Source organism: Adiantum capillus-veneris, chromosome 21 (genome assembly GCF_014529385.1).
Source record: "Adiantum capillus-veneris isolate H3 chromosome 21, ASM1452938v2, whole genome shotgun sequence".
Lineage (NCBI taxonomy): Eukaryota > Viridiplantae > Streptophyta > Polypodiopsida > Polypodiales > Pteridaceae > Adiantum > Adiantum capillus-veneris.
This window is the reverse complement of record NC_140951.1, coordinates 96,017,911-96,042,815: the sequence shown is the minus strand read 5'-3', so window position 1 is coordinate 96,042,815 and position 24,905 is coordinate 96,017,911. Positions and strand designations below refer to the sequence as shown.

The window sequence follows — 24,905 nt, the reverse complement described above, 5'->3', positions numbered from 1 at the left end:
CGTCCCACCCAGGGACTTACATCTCTCTAATCACTTTATTAAATTGTACTTTCTATGCGTTTGAATTTAGTTTAATAAAACTCCCTTAAGTGAGTTTGGTGAATGGGCATGTACAATGCTTCAATGCTTTGTGTCAATACCCTAGGCTAAATTCACTAGTGGGATACTAGCTTAGCACTGCTTGTTTTAGTTCATAGCTTTTCTTGGAATGGGTGGGTCGAATCCCCACCCATTCAACGAAAGAGGCCATTTTCTTGGAATGGGTGGATCGAATCCCCACCCATTCAACTAAAGAGGCCATTTTTTAATACCCAAAGTCAAGAAACAAGGTGGCACTTTACTATTTCAAGAGCTGGCATCCATCACCTGCACTAAAGGCTCACCGCTGCAAAAACTATCTACCCTAAGAATTTTTTGTTCTGCAGTAATCTTAATTGACAACAAAATCAATTTACCTTTAAGTCAAATTTATTTTAACCAAGGAACCTAGAAATAATTATCATTGCTGAGAGTCACAAACATCCATTGTGCTCCACTTATATTTACCCGAGCATTGCTCAAGGGGGAGCATTATTCCATACATCTCGTAGACCATTGCTACAATGTAACAGCTTAGACACTGCCAGAAGGAACTTTTTCTTTGGTAAGCCTCCCAAGTCTAAAATGGGCAAGGAGTCTCTAGCAAAATCAGACGACCAAGGTTTTCATACTTGGCAAGCCAAGGTAAAGGGGTATCTCATGAGAGAATTTGTGAGGAGTAGTGAAGTCACTAGTTGAAAATGAGAGGGTAGAAACCAAGGCAGCAATTGCTTGTCACGTGAACATGGCTCTTTGTGCCACATGGACATGCTTCATCAACTTCTAGAGCCGATTCTATACATATCCCTAGATAGGAGTGACTAGAAAATCCTAGGAGGATTAGTACCGGCAATTTTGTGAGCCTGCTTGCAAGACCTGCATGTCCGAACGAGTCCATTAGATTCAGTTTTCCAGTTTTGAAATCCTCTTGCATAAATGGTTTGTACACGCGTTTTGACAGATGTTATTACACTTCGGTGGGCATTTGACATGACGTACATGTAGGTCTAGGCTAGAGGAACATGTTCGTTCAGTCCTTTCGTCAAATGATTCAAAGAATAGCGAGTTATCATTAGAAAAGTCCCAGATGCACACATTTGCACATTTTCCCAAACCCAATTTTCCTTGCCTCGCACTGAAAATCCCCTATAAACGAACCATCAGCCCTAGCATTTTCCATCAATTTCAGCCAGCCCCAGAGATCAGTCCAACGTTTTTGCATACTGCAAACCCTGGTGTTTTTGCTTCTCACCACGAGACTCATGCCCAATCAACCCTAGCAGCCAGAGTTTTCAGTTTTCGGTCCTTTCCATCGCCAGAGATGTCATGGATCTTCCAACGCTAACCTCCCATTGAGCCTCTTCACGGCCATTTCCCTCGCCGCATCGAGTGCTCCCATCGTTGTCCATCATCAGCTCCATCATCATGTACGTTTTCAGCCCTGCTTAACGCGCCAAATCTGCATCATTTTTTCAGCCAGCCTTTAGCCCTTCATTCCTCTCACATTGGGAGCGCAAATCAGCCCCAAATCTACCCTTGGTGGCCATTAGCAACCCCTCATCAAGATGGATCCTCAATCAGCCCAAGAAATGCTTCGTTTTGAACAGTTACCACAGTGACATTCCCCATTCGAGTCAGTAGAGTCTGTATTTGAGGTATTGTGTGTGTACATTCCATTTACGCAATCAAAAGTAAATACCACGTAGGCAACGGTGTGGGGGGGCCTTCAGAGGGTTGGTTGGTTGACATTGGGCTAGCACAATGGATTATGTTTTGGCTCAGCCCAGTTTTATACCCTATATTCACGATTTTACAATCGGGCCAAGGCCTATCAGGGGTAGCAGTAGACCATGCCTCACGTTTACCCTCTCATTCCAATTCAGTACAACCACAATGGATTGTCTACTCGTACCCGATACACTTTTACTTCGGAGACTGAATTTGTATACATAGAGGGTATATATACAATCGCTTAAGCACAAAGGAGGCGGGGAGACCTCTAGAGGAGCTCATTTACACATTGACAGACACTGCAGGATGCAACAGCAAAGGCATACCCACACATTGAGCCTGGACGTACAAGGAGCATACCCCAGAACAATTGGTATGATGAGGAGTGCAGAGAGACGAGAGCCCGACTTCAAAGGGAGGTGCTTCTAGGAGTCATCACTCATAGGCAATCACGGACTGCTTTTTGGCGCTTGGTGAGACAGAAGAAGAGGGCGTTTCTAGCTCGATTAGAGCAAGATTTATACCAGTTGTTTTTGAGCCAAGACTCTGGCAAGGTATAGAGACTCTTCCATGGGCACCCTTCCCCACAAGCCATTACTTCTACGAAGGTATGGGGTCGGTATGCATCATCCCTCTACACAGTCTCGGGATAGCCACCTCTTCCGAATCTGCCAAAGCCATGCCCACACACACGTGCTTTCTTCACCGCCAAGATGGTAAAGAAGGCCATTGACAGGATGAGAATCAAGAGAGCATATGATCACGATGGCCTAGTAGCATAGCATTTTATACATGTCAAATATCTGTTTGCAGAGCTTCTAGCAGTGATGTTCAATCGTGCCATGTGCGAGGGCCTACCCGATAGTTGGAGTTAGGTTTCTCTACTCTCGGTCACGATCTAATTCAGCTAGATACCAGGAGCACATGGATTCGACCAACACAGAAGTTGGGCATGAAGATGGCTTTCTATAGAGAGTATCTTCACCAACTAACAAAGGATGGAAATGTGATTAGACCGGCCTATATGGACACTCATTTATCCCATGAGATACGATGTGCTATTCGTCAGACGCACACATCATCGCATCAATTAGAGATTGAGACTGGCAAATTTAGGAGAGTACCAACAAAAGCCAAGATTTGTCAATTGTATCATATAGAGCCAGAGACAGAGTTAAATCACATTTGTCATTCATTATCCAATATACTATGAGATACGAGGCGGCTTCCATTGTCTATTCAAAGAGGGCTTTGGTCTGTTGGCAAGAGTCATGAGATATTAGGATCAGAGATGCCTCGGGTTATTTTTGCTAGAGTTGCGCAGACACAAGGAGAATCTCTTGAGAAGATCAGACAGTGGGAGACATTCACAGAGCAGGGACTCGGAAGTCAGATAAACGAGCCTCACGACACACCTCAGAGCCCACTTATACCAAAGGTATATTAGTTGACACAGCCATCGAGCTTGGGAGAGCTAGACGCCCACGTCTACGAGGGAGACCACGACATTGACGGAGGCTCCAAATGAGAATCAAGACTATTCTAGCACCACATGGGAGACGTGCAATCTGACTATTCACAAAGGTGGATATTGACGATGCTCTTAAACGATCGATGCACTGCTTTCTCGGACAACGTCTGATGTCATGCATCCTCGGGCATTGATGAGAAGGATGATGGTGATGATTTGACTTTCACTTTACTTCATTTGTTATTTTGTACCCAGACATTGTATTAGATTCACAAAGATTATATCAGTTTCATCTCATGGGTCATTTTCGCCTTTCGAAGACGTTTAATATAACATTTCATTTCATTATCTCTCTCTCTCTCTCTCTCTCTCTCTCTCTCTCTCTCTCTCTCTCTCTCTCTCTCTCTCTCTCTCTCTCAGTGCAGCCGTTTTTTGACCTAGTAGACAGCAGTCCACTCTTTTGATCATAACTTCTTCATCCGAACTCCGATTTGGGTGATCTATAGCCTCAATCGAAGAGCACGAAGTCCTCTACGCATTGATGTAAAGACAGAAATTTTCAGAGTTATGGAAGGCGTTTCTGTAGCAGCATTTCCGAAGTGAACAGGTTCAACAAAATTGATTCTCATCTCCTATTTTACATACAATGTCTTCCGGCACTCGCAAGGGTTCTTCTTCTTCAACAAGGTCCACAACCATTGTGGAAAATGATCCAAAATCTCCTAAGTGTGGAGATAGCAACACAACCACCCAACCAACGACATCGGAAACCATGATCATGGCGTACTTGGTATCATTGCAAGAGACCGTAAACAAACAAGGCGAAGACTTACGAGCACTTGCAATGGAGAATGGCACACTAAGGGTACTTGTGGTTGAGAATGAGAATCTCAAGAGGACACTTGAGATGCAAACAACACGTTTGATGCAACTTGAAGAGGAAGTCAAGGAATGTAAACGCTCTCTTGTGGACTTGAATGCTTTGAAGGAGCGGATGAGCAAAGTAGAGCATGACCATGTATTGAAAGAGGAGAAATTTGACACTATGAGCCGGGATGTATGCGACATGAAAAATGTATGCACAAACAAGTCTTGGGCTGATGTATGTGGTAGCAATGTGGTTTCTAATTCCTCACTCATGCAAGCTATGGTTCAAACAAAGAATGTTGAGAATGTAGATGTGGAGGAGTTGAAGGAACGGGAGCGACGTTCCAAGAACATTGTTATTCGTGGAATTCCCGAAGAGAAGTTAGAGACACCTCCTTCTCTTGCCATTGTTATTGAAGATTTCTTCAAAACCCACTTTGGCATGTCCGGAGTTATGGTCTATGGAGCACATAGAGTGGGGAAGCAAGGAGCTCCTCGCTCGGGAGAACGGCCAATTGTATGCACCATGCCGGATGAGACCAAGCGAAAGATTATCCTTGATAATAGTTGGATCTATTTGAGGAATACAAAATGTTTTGTATGTGAAGATCGCACTATTAAGCAACAAAATATGCGTCGCAAGGCATATGAGGAAAAGAATAATAAAAACAAGGTAATCTCTCATGAAGAAAATGTGCCCAAGGAGGAGGCAAGTCTCTCAAGCAAATAGGGATGCGTGACCTATGAGACCGAGCTACAATTGAAAATATGCATTTGGAATTGTAATGGATACTCATGGAATGCGGGGGTTGGCATTGATGAACTAACAAGCAAAGCCGATGTTGTACTTCTTGTTGAAACTTGGGAGCATGATACACAAAGGATTAACGGCTTGGAGGATTACAATGTACATTCATTGATGTGGTCAAAGAATCTCAAGCAACGAAGAGGACAAGGAGGGTTAGCATGTATGGTTAAGAAAGGATTGGAAGATTTTGTATCAATTGTGAAAGATGACAAGTACAAACGTTATGTATGGCTGAAAATTATGACACCAAAAAGAGCACCCATTTTTGTAGCCGGTTGCTACATTCCTCATCATGATTCTCCCTTTTATGCTTGCATGGATAGAGATCAACCATTTTCTGATTTGGAAGAGGACATTGCTTATTTCAAAGGTGAAGGTGATGTTATTGTATTTGGGGATATGAATGCTCGCACAAAAACATTGCAACATGATACTCAACAATTTGATATGCCATACATTTCAAGGGAGTTGGAGGAAGTTCACTTGTATGATCGTACTTCAATGGATGAGAAAGAGCCGGATCACTATAGAAAGTTACTTTTACACATGTGTAATAGCACGGGTATGCTCATTGCCAATGGTGTATCTTTGTGGAGTGGAACCAATAGATTTACATGTAGAAGACATAATGGGGATAGTGTGATTGACTATATGCTACTCTCTGAAGCCATCATGTATCGCATAAAGAGTTTTATGTTTGGTCAATGGACCCCGGAATCCGACCATCGCACCTTATGTATTGACCTTTCATGTGGAGAAGCAACTAAGCATGATAATCTCAGCCAAAGGAAAGAGAAGTTATCACTATGTATGGATTTCAAACGGGCACCAATGTACATTGAAATGGTTGAGCAAAAATTATGGATGACAAAGCTTCAATGTGATGCACCATTGGAAACTAAATGGGAAGCTTTCAAGAAAGCTATTTGTTCTTGTGCGGAAGAATGCTTTGCCATAAAGCATCTCCATGGTATCAACAAAGATAGATCACACAAAAGGTGGTTTGATAAAGAATGTCAAGATGCTCGAAAGTCCTTGATAAAGCTTGATGCAACTATGGACAAAGACAACTATCAAAGTCATTTGCATACATACAAGGCATTGATTCAAAAGAAGAGAAGAAGATGGGAAGTAAAGCAACAAGAATTTCAAGTCCAAGAAAAGGCACATGCATGTGGAAGATTTTGGAGAAACTTGAGAGGCAAGCGGGTTGAGAATTTTGGTAACTTGAGTCTAGTGGATATGTACACACATTGTAGGCAATTATATGAGCAAGAAAATACTGAAAAAATGCCATTTTATGGTTCACTCCCATGTATGCCGTCTTTTTTTACTATTGAGGATGTATGCGGTGGGCTTGAAAAGTTGGCCACTCGCAAAGCGGAAGATCTTCAAGGTATCAAGCCGGAGATGATCAAATGGACGGGAGATTTTACCCATGAGTGGATGTGTGATATGTTCAACCTTGCACTTCAACATGGTATGCCTTATGATTGGAGTACTAATTGGGTTAAGCCTTTGCATAAAGGAGGGGATGTAAAGAATGTAAGCAACTACCGGACTATAATGATTGGGTCTCTTATGGCAAAGTTATTTGGGTGCATAATGGAGATGAAATTGAGTGATTGGGCTGAAGAGAATGACAAGCGTGCAAAGGGACAAGCGGGTTTTCGTCAATGCCATAGCACCATTGATCATCTTGTCACTCTTCGTGTTCTCATGGAGGAAAGTCGGTTGAAAGGCAAGCGATTGTATTGTTGTTTTGTGGACTTTTAGAAAGCCTTTGATATGATTCCACGTAACAATTTGTGGAGAAGGATGGAAGAACTCCAAGTGCCAAGTGAGTTTATGCTTGCGGTTTCTCGAATCTATGAGAAGGTGATTTGTCAATTGCGCATGGGAAGAGAAATTTCAGAAATTTTTGTAAGCACTATTGGGGTTAAACAAGGATGTCCATTGTCACCAACTCTCTTTGGTCTATGCATCGATCAATTGGAACAAATGGTACTTGACTTTATGCAAGAAGAAGGCATTGAAGAGGTCACTATTTGCAATGCGGTAATCATGCTTTTGTTGTATGCGGATGATGTAGTGCTTCTAGCACACACTTTAGAAGATGCACAAAAGCTTATGGTTGTCCTTGAGAACTTTTGCTTGCATAGTGGGCTGATTGTAAATGAATCCAAAACAAAGGTTATGCTTGTGAAAACCAACCATAAGGAGAAGCCATGCATTGTGTACAACAACGAGACACTTGAAGTTGTTGAGAGCTTTAAGTACCTTGGCCTTGAGGTTCCATCCAATCACAAGTGGCATGAATGTGCTATGCGTCGTTTGGAAGCGGGAAAGAGAGCATATTATGCATTTGAGAACATGTGTAATGCGGGAAACATCAAGTGTTGGGTTCTCAAGAAGTATCTTTTTGATGCATTGGTGACACCGGTTCTTCTTTATGGAGTTGAAGTGTGGGGTGGGAGCATCTCAAAGTCTACTTGGAAAGAGTTTGAGAATGTCCAAAAGCAATTTCTTACAAACTTTCTCCAAGTTAAGACACAAACACCATATATGCTCCTACTTCTTGAGTCGGGATCTCTTCCAATTGAGGTTATGGGCATGGAAAGGGTTGTGGAGTACATGATAAAGATGCGTCAAAACCCCTCACATCGACTTCCTACAATTGCATGGGAAGCAAGCAAAAAAGTTCAAAAGACGCATAAAAGCAAGATCTTGAGCACGGGATGGATGCAAGACATAAAGAAGTGGTTTGGGAGATGGGATGCATTACACTTGCTACATGATGCTTCAATTGACTCTCAAGTGAATGAAGCTTTTCTACAACGCCAATGTATTACGGCTTGGGAGAAATCCGGTGGGTCACGCTTCATACATTACACCACCTATATTGCCCCCAACTACAAAACCATGTTCTTCGCTGAGAGAGGAAACCGTACTCACACTTACATGCTTGAGCCTATTCCCTTGTCCGCGATACGCACTATCGCAGCAATTCGGCTTAGCTCCCATTTCCTTCGATGCGAGATAGGGCGTTGGGGCAATGGAGAAGAGTCAAATCGATTGTGCACATTATGCTCACTGCAAGTTCGAGAGTCTGAGTACCACACACTACTAGAGTGCTCAGCTTTTGATCACATCCGAACTTGCTTCTCTCACATTTTCAGCCATAACTTAGACCTACACACTTTCCTCTCCCAGCCAAAGTGTGGGCTCTCCATTGCGACTCTCATCACTACAATTTTGGAGCATCGAGAGTCACTCATCAGCCGTACACATACTACATCACATGTAACTTTGGTCCCATAGGTCATATTTGACCTCCGAGGACGATAATAAAATCTATCTATCTATCTCTCTCTCTCTCTCTCTCTCTCTCTCTCTCCCAAGGAGATAAAAGGAAACATCATTCGTGCTAAGTAGCACCCATTCAAGCAAGCTCGCCTTGTGCAACCAACGGAGACTATTAGAGATTTTTGATTGGAGTTGATCCATACTCTCAAGGAACATTTCGAGAGACTTCAGGGAAGCTCTGACTGCATGCGGGAGCGTAAAGAAGCATTCCTTCGACTCTAGCGCCCTGGGCCTTTCTTCACCATGATCCGGGGTGCGCTCAGATGGCACTACCGTCCACCTGTGAGGCTTTTCCCTCCTTCCATCTGCTGATTTAGCCCTCATTGTACATATGCTTCTTTTTCATCAAGAGTCTCCCCTTATGATTGTTGTAGCCCTCTCTAGTAGAGGTGGTTGTAGCCCTATGGGCAGTTTTATTAACTAATAGAAGGATCTCTTTCTTGGGAAAAAAAAAACCCTTGCATGGTCGAGACTTGTAGCGGTATGGAGACCTCCCCTAATTCAAAAGGCGAGCACATACATCCTCCAAGTCGCTCTCCCCATCCACCAAGTAGTCCTCCCCCTACCCCTTCATCCTTGCCACCCAATCCTATGGATTCTATGATGCGGATGATGATGGAGATGATGATGAAGCAAGAAGAGGCACGCCGACAAGAGTGTGTGGAAGCGACGGAGCCAGAGAAATGTTGATTGGCGATCGAAACCGAGGCTCATAGGCAGGAGAGGGCAGCCATGCGTGATCTCATCACATCTCTCGCTGTTCGATCCGATCCCTCATCCTCGGATCCGGATTATGAAAAGCTTGTGGATCCGGATTATGACCAAGACCATCGCGAAGGCGACCGATGTTATAAGAATGAAAAGCTTGTGGATCCGGATTATGACCAAGACCATCGCGAAGGCGACCGATGTTATAAGAACCAATATCTTATTTTTCCGTTGTTTAAAAGTCTGATAATAACAAAGTTCTCTTAGCTTGCATACATCTCACAAGTGATGCTATCACCTGGATGGATGAGTGGATGGAGGACACCCACAAGGCGACCCATGTTGAGTCTCTCTTGTTCCCCTTCTCGAGCTTAGTTGGGAAGTGTTCGAGGAGGATCTAAAGACTCGCTTCTTACCTCCCAAGCGATTGAAGGAGGATTTTCACGCTTTGTCTCAACAAGGTAAACTTGTGATATCGTATGCTAACTGTGTCCCAATTAGGTGTACAATTGAGGAAATCGGACGAGGAACGCTTGGAGGCCTTTCTCTTTGGATTGGAACACTCGATTAAGTTTGGCGTGAACACCGGTGATCCAAAACACTATAAGAGGCAATACGCTTGGCTCAACTTCAAAAAATGAAGCACAACAAGGGTAAGCTCAAGACGACATACGGTAATGGTAAGTTGTAACTCTTTCTCTCATGACTCCTCTAAAGACAAGGACAAAATGGGAATGGTAACTCTTTCTCTCATGACTCCTCTAGAGACAAGGATAAAAATTCTAATGGGAATGGTAACAATAAAAAGAGCTCTCAAAATTCTTCTGCTCAATCTAAGAGTGACCAAGATAAGGATAAGAGTAAAGGAAACTTTAAAAAACATAAACTCAAACCTGATGAGAAAGTTGCTCAAGGAATCGTAGGTGGTCAATTACGTAAAGAAGAACATGCATTGTATGCAAAGAAACGGAGGTGTTTTCATTGTCACACAGTAAGTCACATGAAAAAGGATTGTCGTAAGCAAGAATATAAAAATGAACCCGCTACTGCTTCCACTTCTCACCCTACCCCTCAAGTGAATGCTATGTAGTATGAGCGTGGTTAGAGCAAGAAGCTAAGCAAGAGGGGACTTTCGATGATGAGGAACTCATAAAATGCTATGGACATGTTAATGGTCAAAGAGGTCATTGTGTTGTTTGATTCTGGAAGTTCTCAAGATGTCATTCATGAATCTGGACTCGAAGAGTTGTTGCCACAAGGGTGGACTTCCAAGGAGCGATCCAGAAGAAGAATCACCCGAGATCATTGTTCCAATCAGAATCATCAAGCCGAAGCGTATTTTTTCTTTCAAAGAAAAAAATCCTTCTATTAGTTAATGAAACTGCCCATAGGGCTACAACCACCTCTTCGAGAGAGGGCTACAACAACCATGATAGGGAGACTCTCCCAACAATAAGGCTAAATCAAGAAATGGGAGGAGAGAAAAGCCACACAGGTGGACGGTAGTGCCATCTGAGTACACCCTGGACCATGGTGAAAAAAGGCCGAGGACACCAAAGTCGGAGGAAGGCCTCTCTGCGCTCCCTCATACGGTCGGAGCTGCCTTGAAGTCTCTCGAGCTGTCCTCTGAGAGTGTGGATCAGCTCTAACCAAAGATCACGAACAATCTCTGCTGGTGGTACAGAGCGAGCCTCAAAGATGCGGAAGCAATGGGCCCGCCAAATGAACCAGAGTGTCAGGCCATTCATGAGCTCCCAACACTCCTCTCTCTCACTGTACCACTCCTGTGGAGTCAAGCCGCGAAGCGTATTCAATTGCTTCAATTCCAGTTTGGCAATAAGAAGGCAAAGCAATACTTCCTAAAGTTAAAGGATCGAGGGACACATGAAGCTAGATGGGTGGACGAGGAATTTTTCATCGACTATCTAGATTTGCTAGCCAGATAAATGGAAGTCACGCAACTCGGTACTCGTACCTCACCTTAAGCAAGAGGGGATATCACGTGTACATGGCTGTGTGTCACGTGGACATGCTTCATCCACTTCTAGACCCAATTTTGTACATATCCCTAGATAGGATTGTATAGAATTTTACGAGGATTACTAGCGACAATTTTGTGAGCCTGCTTGCATAACCTGCATGTCCACATGAGTCCATTAGATTAGGTTTTTTTCTGGAACCTTCTTGCATAAATGGTTTATACACGCATTTCGACAAATGTTATTACACTTCGGTGGGCGTCTGACATGACATGCATGTAGATCTAGGCTAGAGAAACGTGTCGGTCCAATCCTTTCATCAATGGTTCACAAAACAATGAGTTATCGTGAGAAAACCCCTAGGTGCGCACATTTGCACATTTTCCTGACCTGAAACAATTTTCCCAACCTAGCACTAAAAATCCCCTATAAAGAAACCATCAGCCCTAGGGTTTTCCATCAGTTTCAGCCAGCGCCAGAGATCAGCCCAGAGTTTTTGCATGCCGTAGACCTAGGTGTTTTTGCTTCTCACCCACGAGCACCCGGTGAGCCTTGCTTTGGGCTATATAAACCCTATGTATCAAATGCGTTTGCTACTCTATTTGCACACACATTGAGTCTCTTTATTGATTAAGTTCGGATTAGCATCATTATGTTTGTCATCCATGAATGCTACTAGCACCCATCCACCCTAACCCTAACCTCTCTTGAGGGGTCCTAGATACATGATCACACAAATGGTATGTTGCACATCATACACTAAATGGCTAAGTTTAAATTTGGAGAAATTTGACCAATTATTCGACTTTGTTTTGAAACATTTCAAGCGTTTCCTGTTTCGTTTTATTTCAAGGGAACGAGATGCATTTTCATGGGACACTAGGTCTCATGATCTGCTTTGGTCTTTAAGAGATGTTAATATATCTTTCTTTCTTTCTTACATGCTCACACTCGAATAGAGCAGGAAGAAATAGGCACTAATAGCAGCACAAGCTATCAAGATGTCACTTTCATTAGGTATCAAGCTGTCACTTTCATTAGATATGGAGGAGCTAAAATGGAATTACTCTACCTTGCAAAACAAGATAAGTGCTTTTCTCTTCGGAGGAATCAAGCATCTATTTTAGTGGCATAGTTACAATGAATGGCCATTTTCAGTCTTCCGTTCCCCATTCTCATTCTTACTTACCATCAGAATCCTCATTCCATGTTTTAAACATGACTATTTGTAGCAAGGAATGGCAATTCATGCCCATTTCCGTTCCCCGTTCCGCATTCCGATTTTTCATTCGTGGTAACTATAACTAGTGGTGCTCTTTGGTGTTTAGAGAGAAGTGAACTCACTAATTTTGCATTTCATTGACATCAATACAAGAATCCCACTAAGCAACTCAATACTTGAAGGTTCAAGCTTACCTCAACATCAACATTATTCTCCATCAAGTCAGCTGTATTAACACCATAGCTTCCACTAGCAGAAAAGATTTGCTTCTCCCATGCATCATTAGCCTGTGCCAATGCAGTCTCCAGCAAAACTTTTGCCTCAGGATCCAGATTTCTCATAAACTTCCATGGAGACGGCCATACCAAGGGTTCTGCAGTTAAAGGATTTAGAAGAGTTGCACATGCTGTGTTGTGGTACTTCATAGCTATAAGAAAAGGAGTATGCCTGCAACAAACCGCTGGGCTCAAAAATAATGAATGCAACATAGTCTTTCAAGTGTTCTCAAGTCTTGGAGACAGCATAAAATCACAAAAGAGGCATACCCTTGAGAGTTTCTTTGCAATCTATCTGCACCCCATGCTAGAAGCTCTTTAACGCACTCAATGGATCCACCGCGAGCAGCAAAATGCAATGGAGTGCTCCCAAATCCAAGGCTACCAGTATCTTACATCAGTAAAAGTTGATCTAGTCCGTTTTTAGCTCATTATGAGCTTATCATATAATGCTTTATGTTAAATGTTGGCAAAAGTACAGCTACAACTTCAGTAGCATCATGATGCAATGCATGCATATACAGGCAGCATGGTGAGCCATGCACACAGCAACAATACAACCATTAGCCTTGAATTACATGGAGTGTTTCTAAGGATAGGATAATTAATGAGATAAATCACGGCTTAATGACCAATACAAGTTTGGGTCCCTTAAAAGACACTAGGTTAAAACAGATCTTCACATAAACAGACCACAGATATCAAACACCAAGATGAGGAAATTCAAGACTCGCATGCACATGCACACATACGATGCTGCATGATTTGTATCTCAAATACACCCAGCTTCGTTGTTGACTAATGAACAACATTTACAAGTATTACCTGTTGCTGCTGCTGCTGGATTTAGTCGTGATTGCACAGACAAGGGCTCCACTACTGAGAAGCAAGCGAACTATGGATGGATGACAGGACCTCGCAGCCAGATGTAAGGGGGTGGCACCACTACCATCCCGAACATTGATGAACTGTGTATAGCCCCTGCAATTCCAACCATAGCACATGGCTACGCCTTTCAGGTACTGACTATGATAAATGACGGCAAATACAATACAGCCCCTAACAAAAACATTGAATAGGACAGGAGAAAAATTTTGATGCGCACAGAGTATGTCAAAATGACTGCTTACCACGTTTGAGCGACAGCTGGTAATTGAGCAGCATACAAAACTTTCTGAAGACAGTGAAGATGCCCACTCTTTGCCACATAATGCAAGCAGGTCCTCCCATGAGATGTATCAAATATAAGAACCTGCAAGGAAGCCCTACTATGAATACAAATAAACTCACAAGCTATGGAAAATTGATCGATAGAATCGTGAATCATGAACTCACATTGGCTCTCCATTCCACCAGCCGATCAATACAAGCTAAGCGCCCATTTTTGCAAGCAAGCATCAATGGTGTCTGATTAACCAGACAATGCCTTGAATTAATGAAAGAAAATTCATTCATGGCAATAGAGACACAATTATTTTCAGCTGTCATACCTGCTTGTGATGATTTAATACATCCACAACCGCCCCCTTCTCCAAGAGGAGCGACAGGACCTGCATCATGTTGATAACAAAATTATCTTGTGATAGCACGCAGCTCAATGCGAGACGAACTCATCTCTACTGAAATTGTTTAACCAAAAAGATTTTGCAATGTTTATGAACATATCAGATGGTAATGTATGGTTTCTAGAACTTCTTTAGTCTCAATGAACTCTTGATAGTCTTTAAAATAGTCAAGTATTGACTAATGAGCTTAAGGCTAGAAATTGGTCTATAATGCTGGATTTAACTTGCAGACACTTGTACACCATGGCATAACAAAAGCAAAAGAAACATCCACTAAATGTGACACAAAGCGCAAAGAAGCACATTAGACATTACTAGAAGGGGCCGAAAAAATGTCCAGCTCCCTTCATCATTAACCCTAGAATATTTGTCAAGATACACAAGTCATTGTTAAAACGAGCCCTAAGGATGAGGTTACTTACATCAGGCTGGCCGCATGATGCAGCATGGTGAAGAGGAGACAGCGCAGTTCGGGGAAGGCTCTGATTGATAAGCTTTGGTTTCAAGTCTAGTAGGAACTTCACATGTTGCAAGTCGCCTTCTCCAATGGCAATAAAGAACTCTCCTTGGACATCCCTTTTACAGCTAGCCACGATCCCCATGAAAAAGCTGCTTTAGCTTTGAATCTTCCTTCTACCAAGCAGAACTGAATTCTAAATCTCCTTGTCTTAGTTCAAATAAACCATCTTTCTCATGCCAAATGCTCCAAAGAGCATATGCTGCTGCTATACAAGCAACCCATTCACATGCCCTGAATGAGTCAATCTTTGCTCCATGGCGTGCTTATCAAAACACATTTGGGGCACTCATGTACTGGCAAATATGTGAGAGCCTGTCCTCATGAGCATGAATGTAGCTTCACATCCCTGTTGAGCGCTTCTGTCCGGCCAGTTCTCTACTTGTAGCAGGGCATGCAGATCAATCTACATTATCGACGTCTGCCGATTGAAATGAGGTGTTGCATTTGCTCTCGGTAGCAGTGCTGCTCTTGTCTTAAAGATGCAGCTTGAGACAAATGCAGAACATGCGCCTTATTTTGAAGCCCTGAGAAACCCAAGAACTGTAAACGTGCAGGGAAAGAGATGGCAAAGGCAAGGTGTGTAAGTGCTGCAATGTGTGTGTGTGTGTGTGTGAGAGAGAGAGAGAGAGAGAGAGAGTGTGAGTGTGTAATGCTGCTCTTCTATCTAAGATTCAAGCAGGACCCTAGTTAGAACCCTAATCCTTGATCTGCTACAGCTCCGAGCCTCCGTCTCCACAGCGCTTTCGCAAACTACAATGCAATGCTACAATGCAGAAAAAGAGTCTGGACTCTGCAAGTCAAAAGGGCGGGTAAGGCTTCACCCGCCATGGCCAGTGGGAGAATGTGGGCGAGTCATCTTGTCTGCTACACTGAACTCATGTCACTGGCCAAGCTTCCGTCTTGGCATGGCTCGGGAACTTGCGCGGGTGCACGTTTCACACTTTATCACAATCACACGACAGAGTCCAGGTCAAGTCTCCTGTTGAAAGATTTTGATGAGATCGGGTATCTCTATATATTCTCTTTTCTCACGAGTCTTCATAATACAGTACTTGCCAAAAGTCGGCCTTCAGTATAAATTTTGCCGAGGGGACACAGAATTTCAAAGCTTGCCTGGAAGAAAATCGGTAGCTTTCACTTATCCAACTGTAAATTTCCCGGCCCAAAATGGAAGCTCTTACAATAGACCTTGATTGTCCAGGTAGAAATTTGGGCACTCTAACCTTAGATCCAAGTCAATAGCTTAGATCTTTGCATAACTTCAAGTTCCAACTAGTACTGCCCTTCGGCCGCCTCTCTCTCTCTCTCTCTCTTTCTGCGTGCATTCTCTCGTTGAGCGCACTAGGCTGCAGGGCACACCACCGAAAGCTAGGCGGATGAAGAAATTGTCGCCATGTATCCGGGGGAGGGGGCTTGAGATAAAAGATCAAGAAGTGGTCTTTTTGTCGAGCAACAACAGTGTAAAAATTGACGGATCCTTTCAAAGGGCTTTTTGCTCACTCTTTTAAAGGTTTCGGACTTTGATGTCACCGATTGGTGGGCAAGCTATACACACTAAAGGGCATTTAGATTGTAATCTAGCACGAGTGAGACTCCCTCTGCCTCCAGTGGAGTGGCTGCCTACGCAAAAGAGTATCAACGTATGAGTATCTTTCTCATCAAAGTACACAAAGATAGACACGACAATTGTAACATTTAATGGCCTAATAACTTATGTGTAGCGGACATTAGTATGAACATAGTGGGCATTTCATTAGAGTAGATTCCTAATGAGAATTACAAGAGTGCTTGGGTGGAGAGAGCAACAAAAAGCATAACACCTAGTTAGATAGCATCGACAATACTTTCAAAAGAGAGAGCGATTAAGCTATTGACAACAGTTGAGGACCGGATTTTCATGGAGGCGGTCCCCCCTCCAAAAGGCTTTGTATTATGGTTTCTCCCATCAAGAGAGACATTGTACAATACAATTCTTTGTGTTCCTTCAAGACTAGCTAGTGCAATGAAGATGGAAACTTCATGCACTAAGCAAAACACTTAACAAACACAACTTGAATTATCCTCGTTCTCAGACCCAAGACCTCACACACCTTCGAAGATGGTGAGAGCTAGCAGGGTATGAGAGTAGATTGAGAGGAAGAAGGAGTATCTTACGAGAAAGATGTACATCTCCTCACATAATCACTCATATGTAGCATAGCTTAGCTTAGTAATTAGCTTGGTAGAGGAGATGAGCATGCATTGAAGCTTGGCTCTTGGTTGGATTTGCATCCACATGCCAAGAGAGTGTTGATGTAGGCTTCTATCTCACAAGCTTGGAGTAGGTGATGAGTTCTCCATTAAAGCTTGGGAAGAGATAGTCTTCTCTTTCTTCACACATGAGCTTGTGTGAGTGTGTGTGTGATAATACCTTGCAAAAATCAGCCCCCTCTCTCTCTTGGGCGAGCCCTCTTGCTAAATGCTCTTCCTAAAGCCTCATTGGCCCTCCCCAAGTCAAGCCAATTACAATTAAGCAGCATAAGTGATAGCCTTCTGACATGTGTCCCCCTTTCCCCTTTTGTGAGAGCTTTAGGTAATTAAATAATTAAACTAAAATCTCATTGGACCCCTTTGCCTCCTGGCCAATAGGAATCAGGCAAGCCATGGGGCTCCTGAATGCTCATTGGACCCCTTGAGAGACTGCCCAATAGTCTTCTAGGAGACTTAATTCTCATTGGTTTCTTTTATTAAATGTTTTTAAATTAATTAAACTAGATTTACTATAGCTTAATTTTCATTGGTCCACTTCAAGGGTCATCCAATAGAAATTGGGCACACCTTGTGGGCATCTGGCCTAGGGAGCTGACATGTGTCCCTCATTCCCTTTGTGTAAAGGGAGCCTGTGTGTGTGTGTGTGGATTTCTCTCTCATCCCCTACCTTTAGGGCTCGCCCCCTCCCATGTAGGGATGTGCAAAGACTTTTAGGGCACACACAAAGCATCCAATTTTCCCTAGGGTTGACCTTTGGACACAACCTTTGAATTTTGGAACCTTAGCATTTTGGAAGTCTTAATGGGCTGAACCTTAGGGTCTTTTTAGCCCATTGTTGCACATGGCTCTTTTGCAGATGGCCCCCCCTTTGGATCCCTATTTTCCCTCCTTTGGATCCCTATTGTGGCCGGTCTGCTAGCTTAACCAATATTCTAGCTTTTTCTCCCCTGGCCTTCCCCACATTAAATGATCAGTTTAATATGAGAAAATCATTTAGGAGAATTAGATATTGATTATTATGACATTACCTCTCTCTTGAAATCATAGTCGTCCTCGACTATGGTGTAGAGAAGATAAAGCATGTTCATGAGTCCTTTTCTTAGCAGGTAGAGGATCCCTATGTTACCCTACAACATCATTCCACAATGGATGACTAATCCATTTGGAGCTTGAGAGCCTGAGGCTGCCGCAAGCATGTCTGCACATTAGTCCTATCAATCTTCCATAGTAGAGTGACAAGCTCTACTTGGTGTTTGGGAGACGTCGTCTCCGCAAACTTGATCTAAGCATGCATACTACTTCATTTTTGTGCACAAATAAAGAAAAAGAGAGTCTTATAAGACAAAAATTTTGTTCATTTTTAACATTTTGTACATTTGCTTACTCTTGGGAAGCATTGTAAGCATTGACAAGGTTTAGGTTATCCTTTAATTGTATGCCTTGCATCCATCTAGCATCTTCAAAAGAATAATTCTTAAACTTAATAAGATATCGTCGGATAGTCTTACCGCCTCTTAGTACTTTGTCTTCATGTCGGAGAATGGACTCGGGCTGCAGCACCTCTTCTTGGTCCTCGATCTCTGGTGGGTCTTCAATAGTTGGTTCTTGAGGTGGCTCTCCTTTGTAAGGCTTTAATAGGCTCACATGAAAGGCATTGTGTATGAGCCAATGATTGGGCAACTTAAGTTGATAGGCCATGTCATTGATTGGCCTAAGAATCTGGAAGGGACCATAGTACCTTTTTGCTAGTTTAGCATAGTACTTTTGGTGGCCCGTAGGATTCTTGCCCGTCGTGTGCCTTAATCGAGCCTTGGGAAACTTTAACAAGACCCAATCGTTTTCTTTAAAGGCTTGGGCTCTTCTGTGCTTGTCAGCAGCAGCCTTTTGGCTTTGCTGTGAGATAGAGATAGCATCCTTAATCTTTTGGAAAGATTCTTGTAGGTCTCGGCTATACTCATCTGCAGCGAAGATCTTCCCATGTGCCTTAAGTTGCAAGGGACTTTTTGATCTTCCCTCATTTACCTCGAAAGGTGCTTTTCCCGCGGAAGTATGTACAGTGTTATTGTAAGCATACTCCACTAAGGGTAAGTACTTCTCCCATTGGGATCTTTGATCTACTTCCGTTACATAGGCTTTTAGTAGATCGAGAATTGTTAGGTTAGCTATTTCACTTTGGCTATCCGTTTGTGGATGATAGGCCGAAGAGAAATTTAGCCTTGTCCCTAAATTCTCAAAGAGACTCTTCCAAAAATTACTGGTCATTCTAGGATCTCTACCCGACACTACGGACATTGACAAGCCATGGTATTTGTGTTGGAATTAGGGTTGCAGAGAAACACACACAGCTTGGAGAAGACGAAGGAAGCTCAAGGCACACAATAGAGAGTATGTTACTTAGTGTGCAATGGAAAGATAGATAGCCCTAGAGTGATGGGCGTATATACAATGCACGGGGGAAAAAACCTCCTAAAGAGGGAAAAAATGCCCCGGCGGTCCTAGTGTGTTCACACACATCACTACCACATGTATATGGTAACAAATCCCCCCTGGAGTGATGCGGTGAACGAGAGCTGGCACATGAGTAAAGGGAAGTGCCATGCCCTGAGGACAGGATCAGTCCACAAAGGGGAGTAAGCCCAAAGCTTTGCGGAAAGCTTCAAGCTTCTCACGAGACAATGCCTTTGTGAAAAGATCTGCAAGGTTGTCCTGTGTTGGCACATAAGCCAAGCTGATCTCTCCTGCTGAGAGCCTCTCCCTGACATAGTGGTAATGCACCTCAATGTGCTTTGTGCGAGCATGAAAAACTGGGTTCCTCGCAACTGCCAATGCGCTCTGACTGTCAGTGTAGATAGTGTTGGCAGTGTCCTGTCCAACACCCAAGTCAGCCATAAGGCGTCTGAGCCATACACACTCAACCGTAGCTGTGAAGACTGCCCTGTACTCAGCCTCACAACTCGAAGTGGCCACAGTAGGTTGCTTCTTGCTCAACCATGATATACATGAACTGCCAAGCATGAAACAAAAACCACTTGTGGACACTCGCGTGTCAAAACAACCAGCCCAATCTGAGTCCGAAAAAGCATGTAAGTCTGGCGGCAATGATCCCCCCTTGGGATAAAACAAGCCAAGATGTAAAGTGCCACTAAGGTAGCGGAAAATCCTCTTGACAGCCTGCCAATGCTTAGACCCTGGGCTATGCATAAATCTGCTGACCTGCGAGACTGCAAACTGAATATCTGGCCTCGTGTTGCATACATAAATGAGGCAGCCAACAGCAGTTTGGTAAAGAGTGACATCAGCAGGATCGCCAGCATCATGTAGACTCAACTTCAAACCTGTTTCCATGGGAGTGGCAATAGGTTTGCAATCCTCAAGTCCAAACTTACATAGCAATGTCTCTATGTAACTTTTCTGACACAAGGCAATACCACCATCACACTGCTTAAACTGTATACCCAAGTAATGATGCAACAGCCCCAAATCTTTCATCTTGAAAGTAGCATTCAAATCAGCCTTAAATTCAGCAATATGTCTCTCATTTGGTCCAGTGATCAGCAAATCATCAACATAAAGAACCACAATGAGAAATACATCATCCTCACGCTTTACATACAATGTGCTTTCTGTTGGACTGTTACGAAAGCCTCATTTAACCAAATGAGTGTCAGCTTTCTCATACCAAGCACGAGGAGATTGCTTCAACCCATACAAAGCCTTCTTACATTTGCACACTTTGTCCTCTTGTCCTTTTATGACAAAACCGCGAGGCTGCGTTACATACACTTCCTCAAATATGTCACCATTCAAGAAAGCAGTAACAATGTCTGATTGATGTACATCCCAACCAAAATGAGCTGCCAATGCACATAGAAAACGCACAGTAGTCATACGACAAGTGGGAGCAAAAGTCTCTTCATAATCTATGCCTTTTTGTTGTGCATAACCCTTTGCAACAAGTCGAGCCTTATGGCGATCGATCTCACCATCCGGCTTGCGTTTCAACTTGTAAACCCACTTCGTACCAATGGCCTTTTTGCCAGGAGGCAAATCACATAAAGTCCATGTGTCATTCTCTATAAGTGCATCATATTCTGATTTCATGGCAGCAATCCAATTTTCTGAATTCTGTGCTTCATCAAAAGACAGAGGCTCCTCAACATCATGTAAACTAGACACAGCCAAAGCATAACAATCTGATGCATAAGATGCATGGCGAGAGCCTGAACGAGTACGACTAGATAAAGGTGCATCCAATTTACTATCACGCAAAGTGTGCACCAGCCATTTTGGCATACCTCTAGCCTGCTCATTTTCAGCCCTTTCCTCATCAAGTACATCATGTACATCTGCATCAGTAATAGGCTGTTCTAAAACATTTTCAGAAACCCCCATAGGCTGTACATTTGCCTCATTGGAACTTACATTCGTATTTCCACCACTGAAAAGAGGCAACAAAGTGTCATAAATGTCCTGTGAGCTTACATTACTGTCTCTAGTACATGACAGCAAGGGTTGAACAGAATCTTCCACAAACACTACATCCCGTGAAACCAAAATACGTTTTGTTTGCGGATGATACAACCTGTAACCTTTGCTTTCAGCACTATAACCAACAAAAATACATTTGACAGCCTTATCATCCAATTTTCTGCGCTGCACTTGTGGCACTAAAGCATATGCCAAACAGCCAAAAACACGCATGTGCTCAATAGAAGGTTTTCTATCATGCCATGCTTCATATGGAGTAATAGACTGCAAAGCTTTCGTAGGACACCTGTTAAGTACATAAGTGGCACACATGATGGCCTCAAGCCAAAAAGAATGCGGCAAAGCTTGACTTTTGACCATACATCGTGCCATTTCCGTTAGTGACCTGTTTTTCCTCTCAGCAACACCATTTTGCTGAGGTGTATAAGGCACTGTACATTGGTGTTTTATCCCACGACTAGCCAGAAATGCATTAAATTCATGAGACATATACTCCCCCCCTCGATCGGAACGGAGGGTGCCCATAGTACATTTTGAGACATTTTCAGCCATAGCCAAAAATTGTTTGAAGCACATAAAAACTTCGGACTTCGCTTTAAGCGGAAATACCCACGCATGCCTGGAGTAATCATCAATGAAAGTCACGAAGTACAGGTAATTGCCCAAGGACGGAGTTTGCATGGGCCCACAAACGTCACTATGCACAAGCTGCAACCTGCATGTGGCCCTAACTGAACCATCCTTTGGAAACTTAGAACGCTGCATTTTACCCAGAATACAGCCTTCACAAACATGTTTGATAGGTGCTTCAAGAGGCGGCAAAGAAGCAACCATATCAGATTTCTGCAAACGCAGCAAACTGGCAAAATTCAGATGACCAAAACGTGCATGCCAAAGTTTTGCATCTGAAATAGCCCTTGAATCTGCAACAGCATTTGCAAAATTTTGTCCACACTTGTCATACAAAGTGAGCTTATACAGCCCACGGCACAAAAGCCCAGATGCAACAATTTCATCACCAAAACTGAGATCATGAACTGTACATCTGTCATCCACAAATTTGACTACAAGTCCAAGTCTAGCAAGTGCGGATACAGACAATAGATTCTTCTTGATCCCAGGTACATAAAGTGCATCAACAAGTGTGAAGGAACTGCCATTAGCAGCAGTGAGCACAATCTTTCCAACTCCCTGAACTGGATAAGAGGCGTTGTTGGCACAAGTGACTGAATTCCCATGAGGGACAGACTCGAGAGAGGTAAACAATTCACGATGTGAGGTAATGTGCTTTGTAGCACCACTGTCGAAATACCACACATGTGAATCTGCAGCAACTGACAAGCATGCATCATGGACAGCAGGATTGTAAGTGCACTCTGCGCTAAAAGCCCATTTTGCATCAACATCAGCATCACAATCTCCTTTCACAGAAGACTCAACAATGGCTGCATTTGTAGTGGAACCAGCATTTGCAGTGGAACCACCCTCTTTCTTCTTAGCCTCTTTGGCCTTCAACTTAGGACACGACTTGATCAAGTGATCATTGGCTTTACAATAATGGCAACGCATCTTCTTTTTGCCCTTATCACCAGAATTGCCAGACGAAGTGCTGCCAGCAGAAGCATTAGGAACAGAATTTTTGCCACTCGCAGCAGAACCATAAGAAGTGGCTGCATTACTGTTACCACCCTTTCTTTGAGAAGCAATAAAAGCCTGTTCAACTGCACGCTGCCTAGTCCTGTTTTTTCTAGAAAGTGACTCTTGCAACAGCAATGTGCATAATGCATCAAACTTGACAACTTCAGGATTTCCTTGGGTCATCAGTCTCCAAGTACTAGCAAAAGTCTGGTAGGAATCTGGTAAGGCATCAAGAACAGTCTGCACAAGGGAACTGTCAGAAATGACTTCACCTGCAGAAATGAGTTGCTCATTGATATCCTTGACACTAGCAAGGAAAGTGTCCATATCATCTTCCTCATGCATAATCTTCGACTCTAGCTCTTTACGCAGCAAAGCAATTTTAGCCTCATTGCGGCTTGCATAAAGACCTGCTAGAATATCCCAAGCCTGTTTTGCAGATTTTGCTGAACGGATGTGAGGAATAATGGTGCGCTTCACAGACAACGCAATCAATGCATGAGCCTGCGCATCCTTAACATCCCAACGAGCTTGTTCTGCTGTAGGCAAAACAACTCTAACAGCTGCAATCCTTGCAGCAAGGCCTGCAACATCCTCAATATCGCCTACATCTTCAGAACCAGGACGTACATCAATGCCCTGCACAATGTTCCAGACACCTTTTGACACAAGAACGTGTTGCATCATATAAGCCCACATAGGGTAGTTGTCCCCATCCAACCTGTCCTCAGCAGCAAACATCTTGAACACATCTGTGTTGTTGTTGTCAGCCATGGTAAATGCTGCACCTGATGTGAAAACTGCCCGAAAATAGGAGAAATGGAGCGGGAACAACTTGTGCTATATAGCACAAACCGTAGAAGACTATAAGGCACCTGTTATGCAGAAAACGGCACTGACAGAAAATCTGCACAAAATGACGAAATAGCCTGTGCAGTACTGCCCGTAGTGGAAACGGAGGCCGAAATGAGCCCAAATCAAAATTCTGAGCAGACCGAGCTCTTCGAGCCCACCCAAAATATTTGTCGACCTGCGAACGCTCGCCAAAGCTCACTGAAATCGGAGAAAGTGAGCAGGCGTGTGCTGGAGCAGCTGGCGACTAAGCCCGGGAGGACGTGACCTGCTCTGATACCAATTGTTGGAATTAGGGTTGCAGAGAAACACACACAGCTTGGAGAAGACGAAGGAAGCTCAAGGCACACAATAGAGAGTATGTTACTTAGTGTGCAATGGAAAGATAGATAGCCCTAGAGTGATGGGCGTATATACAATGTACGGGGGAAAAAACCTCCTAAAGAGGGAAAAAATGCCCCGGCGGTCCTAGTGTGTTCACACACATCACTACCACATGTATATGGTAACAATTTGAAAATTTGTGAAATGAAGAGGGTTGCCATTTGATGGGCTTTGATAGTCTTTTTGACAGGTATAAAATGAGCTTGTTTACTGAACCTGTCTACTATCGTCCATATTCCCGTATTCCCATGGATAGACTTAGGCAATCCAAAGATAAAATCCATGGATATGCTCTCCCATGGTGAATTAGGGATTGGCAAGGGTTGAAGCAATCCAGGTTGCTTCCCTCTATCAAATTTTGTCTTTTGACATACCACACATTTGGAAACATACTCTTGTATATTCACTTTCATGGTAGGCCAATAGAAATATATTTCAATTCCCTTTAAGGTAGACTGAATCCCTGTATGCCCCGCATAAGGTGGAGCATGAGATTCATACATTACTTTCTCACGTAGTGAGTTATTAACGCATAGTCTATTGCCATAGAGAAGATAACCATCTTGTAAAGTAAATGGTTCTTCTTTCTTCCCTAATGCAAGGGCTGATATCACATCTCTAAAATTGGAATCAATAGCATACTCATCTATCATTGAAGATAGATCATTGTGAGTTGCTATGGAAACCGCATTCACTCTCGGCC

General features: G+C 43.2%; 1 protein-coding gene across 2 annotated transcripts in view; it reads right to left on the bottom strand.

The window, feature by feature from the left end:
• LOC147431392 (putative E3 ubiquitin-protein ligase XBAT31) overlaps positions 1–15,544 on the bottom strand; it is a 30,653-nt gene extending 15,109 nt beyond the window's left edge. Inside the window, exons 1-7 of one of the 2 annotated variants that reach the window (XM_086494013.1) lie at positions 14,493–15,544; positions 13,996–14,055; positions 13,841–13,912; positions 13,636–13,757; positions 13,331–13,486; positions 12,776–12,886; positions 12,425–12,677 (exon numbers count right to left, since the gene is read on the bottom strand). In XM_086494013.1, the coding sequence (XP_086350139.1) occupies positions 12,425–12,677; positions 12,776–12,886; positions 13,331–13,486; positions 13,636–13,757; positions 13,841–13,912; positions 13,996–14,055; positions 14,493–14,672 (954 nt within the window). In that variant the 5' untranslated portion in view covers positions 14,673–15,544. The remainder of the gene's footprint in view (positions 1–12,424; positions 12,678–12,775; positions 12,887–13,330; positions 13,487–13,635; positions 13,758–13,840; positions 13,913–13,995; positions 14,056–14,492) is intronic. The other variant, XM_086494012.1, reaches the window with a different exon arrangement.
• Between the last annotated feature and the right edge of the window lie 9,361 nt (positions 15,545–24,905).